The sequence below is a fragment of the Salmo salar genome, chromosome 14 (assembly GCF_965601325.2).
Source record: "Salmo salar chromosome 14, fSalSal1, whole genome shotgun sequence".
In the NCBI taxonomy this organism is placed as follows: domain Eukaryota; kingdom Metazoa; phylum Chordata; class Actinopteri; order Salmoniformes; family Salmonidae; genus Salmo; species Salmo salar.
Window position 1 is genome coordinate 104,016,048 of NC_138304.1, and position 10,050 is coordinate 104,026,097.

General features: G+C 47.6%; 1 protein-coding gene across 1 annotated transcript in view; it reads left to right on the plus strand.

The window, feature by feature from the left end:
- The first annotated feature begins 481 nt into the window (after window positions 1-481).
- LOC106570720 (regulating synaptic membrane exocytosis protein 3-like) overlaps window positions 482-10,050 on the plus strand; it is an 89,113-nt gene continuing 79,544 nt past the window's right edge. Inside the window, exon 1 of the mRNA XM_014143202.3 lies at window positions 482-785. Coding sequence (XP_013998677.1) covers window positions 506-785 — 280 coding nt within the window. The 5' untranslated portion in view covers window positions 482-505. The remainder of the gene's footprint in view (window positions 786-10,050) is intronic.

A 10,050-nucleotide genomic window follows, 5' to 3' on the forward strand; every position in this document is an offset into this window, starting at 1 on the left:
TAGCTAAACACAGACAGACTAAATAACCCCCCCACTAATGACAAAACACAAAACAGGTGCAAACAAAAACCAGACATAACTAATAGACACTGAAACACAGATCGGTGGCACTTAGTAGGCCGGCGACGACGACCACCGAGCGCCGCTCGACCGAGAAGAGGCGCCCCCTTCTGTGGATGTTGTGACAGGGTCTCCAACCTAATGTGTGTTTACGTGTATGTACATTTACATTTACATTTTTGTAATTTAGCAGACGCTCTTATCCAGAGCGACTTACAGTAGTGAATGCAAACATTTCATACATTTTTTTTGTACTGTGTGTTGTATATCGGCAGGGTTGGGTACTGCAGAAGACAAATATCAATCTCAAATGGATTAATAAAGTTCTTCTTCTTCTCTCCCAACTCAATCTAATCCCCCTTCTTCTTCTCTCCCAACTCAATCTAACCCCTCTCCCCTCTCTCTACCCCCTCCAGCCCATCGACTGTCCTCCTGCTCAGTAGCCATGATGCTTAGCAGCTCTGTCGAGGTGCCCAGTCCCGTCCACGGTGGCATGACCGGTCTCTCCGGGATGAGGGCGGCAGTGGTGGGGAACGTTGTCCGGTCCTCCAGTATCTCAGGAGCCATGTACAGCCTGGAGAAGAGTCCCGGGAGTGGCGGTCGGCCGGGAGAGGTGGGAACACTGGCCGGGAACAAGAAGAGACGCTCAAGCCTTGGAGCCAAGATGGTGGCCATCGTGGGGCTGTCGCAGTGGAGCAAGAGCACTCTGCAGCTCAATCAGCAAGGTCAGTTTCATGTTGTTGCATTTTAGTTGTTGGCGGCCATTTTGGATCAGTGGAGCTAAGCCCCTGTTGCACAACCAGTAAGGTCAGTTTCACTTTGGTTTCATTTGAATTGTATGGAATGGATTGTTTTTGAGTTGTTATCAGCCATTTTAGGGCATCCTGTTGCTCAACCAGCAAGGTCAGTTTCACTTTGGTAAAAAAAAATGTTTGGGGAGTTGTTGACAGCCATTTTAGGGCAGTGGAGCTAATAGGAGCATCCTGTTGCTCAACCAGCAAGGTTCATCACAATACATTATTCTTATGGATGAGGTTGTTGTTCGTACTCGACCTCGGATGATCGCTACTGGTGTAAAGTACATACTTAAAAATACTTGAAAGTACTGTTATGCTTGTTCCTTATATAATGACAAACCGGGGCGTAGGTTTAACTACTTTTAATGAACATATACTTCAGCTAGAAAACTCCATGTTTAGCCATGCAAGGCATTCTTTAACCATCTGCCCCCCGCATAGCCTGCTGGGTAACGTAGTCTAAATGTTATTAACACATAACAACACAAGTACTACTTAAGCAGTTTTTTGCGGTATCTTTACTTTACTATTTATATTTTTGACAACTTAGATTTTTTTCTTCACTACATTAGTGAAGAAAATGGTGTCGTTTTTACTCCATGCATTTTCCTTGACACCCAAAAGTACTCATCACATTTTTAATGCTTAGCAGGACAGGAAAATGGTGTAATTCACACACTTATCAAGAGAACATCCCTGGACATCTCTACTGCCTCTGATCTGGTGGACTCACTAAACACATACTTCGTTTTTAAATTATGTCTGATTGTTGGAGTGTGCCCCTGGCTATCCGTAAATTAAAGAAACTTGCTTTATAAGAAATGTGAAATGATTTATACTTTTACTTTTGATACTTAAGTATATTTAAAACCAAATACTTTTAGACTTTTACTTAAGTAGTATTTTACTGGGTGACTTTCACTATTACTTGAGTCATTTTCTATTAAGGCGTCTTCATTTTTACTCAAGTATGAAAATTGGGTACTTTTCCACCAGTGATGATCGCTCTTCCTCTCTATCCTTTGCTCACATTTTCTTTCACCTGCCTGGTTAAAAATACTGCTCCATCTCCTCCTTGCTTCCTATGGCCTCGCTCTCCTCTTTCCAGCTTTCTCTTTAGCTTCTCTTTTTTGGAGGTAAAACTTGATCCGCTTCTGTCTCTTACTTGTTCCCTCTTTTCTCTGCTCGTAATATTTCACCATTCCTGCAAGTCAGAGACTTTGTCAAACTCTCTCCTTCTCTTTCTCTCCATCTCTCTCACATCCCTTCATTCTTTTCTCTCTTTTCCATCATCTGTTCTCCTCTCTCTCTTTTCACCTCCCTCTCTTCTCCTCCGTCTTTTCACCTCCCTCTCTTCTCCTTCGTCTTTTCACCTCCCTCTCTTCTCCTTCGTCTTTTCACCTCCCTCTCTTCTCCTCTCTTTTCACCTCCCTCTCTTCTCCTTCGTCTTTTCACCTCCCTCTCTTCTCCTCTCTCTTTTCACCTCCCCCTTTCACCTCCCTCTCTTCTCCTCCCTCTCTTCTCCTTCGTCTTTTCACCTCCCTCTCTTCTCCTTCGTCTTTTCACCTCCCTCTCTTCTCTTCTCTTTTCACCTCCCTCTCTTCTCCTTCGTCTTTTCACCTCCCTCTCTTCTCCTCTCTCTTTTCACCTCCCCCTTTCACCTCCCTCTCTTCTCCTCCCTCTCTTCTCCTCTCTCTCTTCTCCTCCCTCTCTTCTCCTCCCTCTTTTCACCTCGCTCTCTTCTCCTCTCTCTTTTCACCTCCCTCTTTTTACCCCCCTCTCTTCTCCTCCCTCTCTTCTCCTCCCTCTCTTCTCCTCTCTCTCTTCTCCTCTCTCTTTTCACCTCCCTCTTTTCACCTCCCTCTCTTCTCCTCCCTCTCTTCTCCTCTCTCTTTTCACCTCCCTCTCTTCTCCTCCGTCTTTTCACCTCCCTCTCTTCTCCTCTCTCTTTTCACCTCCCTCTTTTCACCTCCCTCTCTTCTCCTCCCTCTCTTCTCCTCTCTCTTTTCACCTCCCTCTCTTCTCCTCCGTCTTTTCACCTCCCTCTCTTCTCCTCCGTCTTTTCACCTCCCTCTCTTCTCCTCCGTCTTTTCACCTCCCTCTCTTCTCCTCCCTCTCTTCTCCTCTCTCTTTTCACCTCCCTCTCTTCACCTCCGTCTTTTCACCTCCCTCTCTTCCCCTCTCTCTTTTCACCTCCCTCTCTTCTCCTCCCTCTCTTCTCCTCTCTCTTTTCACCTCCCTCTCTTCACCTCCCTCTCTTCTCCTCCCTCTCTTCTCCTCTCTCTTTTCACCTCCTTCTCTTCTCCTCTCTCTCTTCTCCTCCCTCTCTTCATATCCTTGAAGGCATTCTATTTTTTTTTTCTGTTCTCTCGCTTTCGTCTTCCCTTCGTCTGTTTTTCATAGATTACGTCTTAGCTGTTTCAAATACTTTATATCCTGTGCCTTTCACACCGCCCACCCCCGGTCTGAACGCCTGTGTAAATATGAGGGGATATTAATCTATTGGTGTGAAGGTGATTGACTAATATGATATTGATTTATCAGATGAAGATTGGATATTTAATAGCAAAGCATTTTAAATCACCCTGACACTTTTGGCTACTGACAGTAGCTTTTTATATTGAATTTAATCTCTCAAATGCTTTTGTCTCTGCCTTATAGAATGGTGCTGATTTTGTTTTCTTCTTTCATCCGGGGTCAAATATTACCTCAGCATAGCAGAAAGATGCTGTAGCTGCATAGCTATAAACTACTTAATTCACAGTGTGGGTTAGCTGTAGGTCTGTTGTACACCTATAGGCATAATGCCTGCTAATAATCAGTCTCTTTCATACTGTGGTAAGTGTATCACTCAGCATATTGCTAGCAGCAGTATGGTAATGCTAGCCAGCGTAGCTTAGTGGTCCCTTAATTTAACCAGACAGGTCAGATAAGAACAAATTCTTATTTACAATGACATGGTAGCTAGCCAGCGAGATCACACCAGATCGACTATAGTATTTAACGTTTGTCCAGGACGTCAGGAGATGCCTTCAATGTCATCCACTAGGGGGAACGTGAGCACGTATTATCATCTAGTAGGCTTGCGGCTTGCTAGGTTGTTGGGGATGGGGATAGAGGAACGGCTTAAACTACGTGCTTAAGCTCCGAGGATCATGGGTTCAAACCCAGTGCTAGGCACTCATTTTTGGTTTTTCTGTTTGAAGCTTATTCCAAACCTTAACCCTTAACCTTTACTTGTTAGAGTTAATGCCTTAACTTAACAACCAATCACATTCACCTGAAGAAAACTTTAAGCACGCCCTACAAGCCAATGAATGCAGAGCCCGCCCTTGGAAGCCACGACTTCCTGGCTATAACACCGGGGCTCACATTTATATCCTCAGTTCAGTACCGCTTTTCAGCGAGCCCAAACCCCCTAACGACGAGGGGCCAACATATGGGTTACCTCGTTCCCTCCTTCATGGAACAGTAGTTATATTCATAACTGTACGTTCCCTCTCAGTTGGTCACTCTGTATAACATACTATAGGGACATACAATCACGCCCCCAAGCCGGTTCAGAGCGTACCAAACTAGGAGGGCCACTGCACCCACAGGTTCCCTCGGCTCCAAAAAAGGGTTACAGAAGCTACCCTTTTTCCCTAATATTTACCCAGGAAGCCTGAACTGTCAGAGCCCGATGTAAAGAACCCTGAACCTGACGCAACTTGGCTATGCTGCCACTGCATCCCAAGTCCATAGACCCCACAGCACACTGACATGCTGCCACTGCATCCCAAGTCCATAGACCCCACAGCACACTGACATACTGCCACTGCATCCCAAGTCCATAGACCCCACAGCACACTGACATGCTGCCACTGCATCCCAAGTCCATAGACCCCACAGCACACTGACATGCTGCCACTGCATCCCAAGTCCATAGACCCCACAGCACACTGACATGCTGCCACTGCATCCCAAGTCCATAGACCCCACAGCACACTGACATACTGCCACTGCATCCCAAGTCCATAGACCCCACAGCACACTGACATGCTGCTACTGCATCCCAAGTCCATAGACCCCACAGCACACTGACATGCTGCCACTGCATCCCAAGTCCATAGACCCCACAGCACACTGACATGCTGCTACTGCATCCCAAGTCCATAGACCCCACGCTTCCATGAACAATAGTTACCTTGCGAGCCTGAAATGTCAGAACTCAAGTCCAAAATAACAGAACACCTGTCGTGACTTGGTAACGTGCACACGTGCGCCGCATAGCATCAACCAGAGTCAATGAATCACGACAGACCAAGGTTCAAACCCAGAGGGAACTGTGGTAACCCTGATAAATGAGCACTCTATGAGCTGCCGCCCATCAAGGCAGCCAATGGCTCTAACCCACAGGGAAATCGTGGTAACCCGGCCAAAATTCTGCCAAACATCGACCATGGCTGCCTAAGTCCATAGACCCTACTGGTTCCAAAAAGGCTCCCACAGAGGCCTGAGTCTGGAATGCCAGAACTCACACAAGGAACTGCAAGTCCAAAACATTCTCGTTCGCTCACTGCCTCATCGATGAACCAAGGTAGCCCAAGGCTCAAACCCACAGGGAACCTGTGGTAACCTGCATGCTACCTGACACCCACTCCTGGAACCAGCCATAAGACCCCTATGAGCCACACTGGGTGCAGTTACATCCAAACAACAACAAGAACAATAACAACAACAAAATTCCCAACTCGTTGCTGCACAGATATCACCTATCATCATGGCCCTGAACAAAGCCCAAGACTCAGCCACACCCCTAGAGGAACAGGGTTGTAGTGAAAACCTACAGGAGAGCATCTCTCCAGGAACAGGGTTGGAGTATAAACCTACAGGAGAGCATCTCTCCAGGAACAGGGTTGGAGTATAAACCTACAGGAGAGCATCTCTCCAGGAACAGGGTTGGAGTATAAACCTACAGGAGAGCATCTCTCCAGGAACAGGGTTGGAGTATAAACCTACAGGAGAGCATCTCTCCAGGAACAGGGTTGGAGTATAAACCTACAGGACTGTAGCTCTCCAGGAACAGGTTGGAGTGAAGACCTACAGGAGGGCATCTCTCCAGGAACAGGGTTGGAGTGATAACCTACAGGAGAGTATCTCTCCAGGAACAGGGTTGGTGTAGCGGGGTGCGTAACTGGCATCAGAGAAGTCAGGCGCAGGAGAGCAGAACTGGGTAATAACCGGAGATATATTAAGCAAAACCAATGGCATCCAGAACAACAAGATAAATGGGCACAAAAAAAACCCGTTGTGCGCTCACGGGGAACGTGCACAAGCACTACAATAAACAATCCCACACAAGGACATGGGGGGAACAGAGGGTTAAATACACAACAAATAAATTAGGGAATTGAAACCAGGTGTGTGGAAAAACAAGACAAAACAATTGGAAAATGAAAAGTGGATCGACGATGGCTAGAAGACCGGCGACGCCGAGCGCCGCCCCAACAAGGAGAGGACACGACTTCGGTGGAAGTCGTGACAGTACCCCCCCCCCCCCCCCCCCCGACGCGCTGCTCCAGCAGTGCGCCGACGCTGGCCCCGGGGACAACCCGGAGGGCGAGGCGCAGGACGATCCGGACGGAGACGGTAGAACTCCCGCAGCATTGAAGGGTCCAACACGTCCTCCACCGGAACCCAGCACCTCTCCTCCGGACCACACCCCTCCCACTCCACGAGGTACTGAAGGCCCCCCGCCCGATGCCTCGAAACCAGTATAGAGCAAAGGTAAACAGAGCCCTCAGGTGACCAAAAGCCCTGTCCGCCTCAGCCGACCACTGCAAACATACCGAGCCCCCCTTCAGCAGTGAGGTAATGGGAGCCTCTACCTGACCAAAACCCCGGATAAACCTCCGGTAGTAATTGGCAAACCCTAGGAACCGCTGCACCTCCTTTACCGTGGTGGGAGTTGGCCAATTACGCACGGCTGAAATGCGGTCACTCTCCATCTCCATCCCTGATGTGGAAATGTGATTCCCTAGGAAGGAGACGGCCTGCTGAAAGAACAGGCATTTCTCAGCCTTGACATACAGGTCATGCTCCAACAGTCGACCAAGCACCCTGCACACCAGAGACACATGCTCGGCGCATGTAGCGGATTATATCAGAATGTCATCAATATACACCACTACACCCTGCCCGTGCAGGTCCCTGAAAATCTCGTCTACGAAGGCTTGGAAGACTGATGGCGCATTCATCAACCGGTACGGCATGACGAGGTACTCATAATGCCCTGAGGTCGTACTGAACGCCGTCTTCCACTCGTCTCCCTCCCAGATACGCACCAGGTTGTAAGCGCTCCTGAGATCTAGTTTGGTGAAGAAGCTCGCCCTGTGCATTGACTCAATCGCTATGGCAATGAGCAGTAGCGGGTAACTGTACCTCACTGTGATCTGGTTTAGACCTCGATAGTCAATACACGGGCGCAGAACTCCCTCCTTCTTCTTCACAAAAAAGAAACTCGAGGAGGCGGGTGAAGTGGAGGACCGAATGTACCCCTGACGCAAGGATTCGGAGACATATGTTTCCATAGCCACCGTCTCCGCGTGTGACGGGATACACGTGACTACTGGGAAGTGCAGCGTCTACCAGGAGATTTATCGCACAATCGCCCCGTCGATGAGGTGGTAATTGAGTCGCCTTCTTTTTGGCATATTCAGGGGGGAATGCGCACGGTGGAGACCTGGTCTGGACTTTCCACTGTAGTAGCACCAACGGAAACCCCTAAACACCTCCCCAAGCACTCTCGCGACCACCCCGTGAGAGCCCTCCATTGCCAAGAAACAGTGGGGTCGTGACGAGCTAACCAGGGTAGGCCTAGCACCACGGAAAACGCAGGAGAGTCAATGAGAAAGAGACTGATTCTCTCCGTATGACCCCCCCTACGTCACCATACCCAGAGGAGCGGTGGCCTCCCTAATCAACCCTGACCCTAATGGTCGACTGTCTAAGGCGTGAACGGGGAATGGCACAGCCACGGGAACAATGGGGATCCCTAAACTAAGGGCGAACGATCTGTCTATAAAATTCCCAGCCGTGCCTGAATCGACGAGCGCCTTATGCTGGGAATGCTGGGAAAAATCAGGAAAAGTAACATATGAAAACATGTGTGCAACAGAGGACTCTGGGTGAGAATGGTGCCGGCTCACCTGTGATGACGCCAGAGCGCCCTGCCTGCTGCATCGATCCCCAGAGGAACCAACCCGGCACCGACCGGCAGTGTGACCTCTGCAGCCACAGATGGTGCACGAGACGGAACCTCCTCCAGTCTCCCTACGCACAGCACCTCCCAGCACCATGGGCACCGGAGCGGCGGTACGCGGCAGTACGTCCATCCGCCCTCAAAACCACAGACCACTTGTAACCATGTCAGCCCAGGACCTCCACATCCGGCTTCTTCACCTGCTGGATCATCTGACCCCAGCCACCCGGACAGCTGATGAAACTGAGGAGTATTTCTGTCTGTAATTAAGCGCTTTCGTGGGGAAAACCTCATTCTGATTGGCTGGACCTGGCTCCCCAATTGGTGGGCCTAGCTCCCAAGTGGGCTGGACCAGGCCCACCCATGGCTGCGCCCCTGCCCAGTCATGTGAAATCCATAAATTAGGGCCTTATTCATTTTTTTTTCTCTTCAATTTACTGATATCCGTATATGAACTGTAACTTAATACAGTTATTGAAATTGTTGCGTGTTGCGATTTTAGATTTTTGTTCAGTATATATTGTGTATTGTGATGGTAGGTTACTGCAGCAGTAGCAATGTGAAGATGCTAGGAATAGTACAGTAGCTGTGTGGTCATGCTAGCTGTGTAGAAATGATACATGTACAATAGTTGGTAGACTGACACTGTTAGTACTGTGAAGATGCTAGGAACATTACAGTAGCTGTGTGGTCATGCTAGCTGTGTAGAAATGATACATGTACAATAGTTGGTAGGCTGACACTGTTAGTACTGTGAAGATGCTAGGAACATTACAGTAGCTGTGTGGTCATGCTAGCTGTGTAGAAATGATACATGTACAATAGTTGGTAGGCTGACACTGTTAGCACTGTGAAGATGCTAGGAATAGTACAGTAGCTGTGTGGTCATGCTAGCTGTGTAGAAATGATACATGTACAATAGTTGGTAGGCTGACACTGTTAGCACTGTGAAGATGCTAGGAACATTACAGTAGCTGTGTGGTCATGCTAGCTGTGTAGAAATGATACATGTACAATAGTTGGTAGACTGACACTGTTAGCACTGTGGAGGTGCTATCAACAGTAGATGTTATTGTATGGTCTCCTGTGGGGTATAATTAGAATGTGTTGTTGTGGTAAAAGTGTTTCTCCCAAATAGTTTTTCTCCCTCGGTAGGTTTTCATCCAATTGGCGACAGATTTTCATGTAAATATTCTAAAATCCGCATGAAGAAAATATGCTTAATTTCCCACCAGTGATGTGTTAACACCAAATGGACGTGTTAAATGGATAAAAATCAGGGCGTGAAGACAAACGTTTACTTTCTTTCACTTAAGTTTTCTTGTACCGAATACAAATGTAAAGTTCAATGTGTTTCCATGGCATTTTCATCTCTACTGATTTGTTGTATTATAAAAACTGTTGTGTTACAAAGCAAAATGTGCTCACTCTGGTCTTGGCATGTGCACTCTATTCAACAGCTCACAGATACAGTGAAGGTAGGCTAGTCTGCATGACTCGGCTAGTCAAGCAGCGAGAATATTGTTATTTGTCAAACAGCAGTCAAGCATCGATCATCATGTCACCAGAATAAGACTTTATTCATTGTAAAGGAGCATCAAGATCACCACCCTGTGAAGTTCATCGTCATTTATTTCATCTGTAGCCTCTGGTTTCCAGAGTCGTAGTGGGAGGACAACACACCATACAGTATCATCGCATGACTCCAAGTTTTCTTCCATATGGTGGTTATTTGATCAATATTTGCCCATGACGACGTTTCCACCGCCATTTCTCGCATAATACATTTTACCGACACACAAAATATCCTCACCATGTCAATTTAACAAATTATCTGTAGACTTTTATCAAATTGTACCGAAACTTCCTGTTTCCATCACAGCTGTCGTGATTACGTTTTTTAAACGATAGGACTTTACTGGCATGCCAGACAGGTAGAGGTTGGGAGTC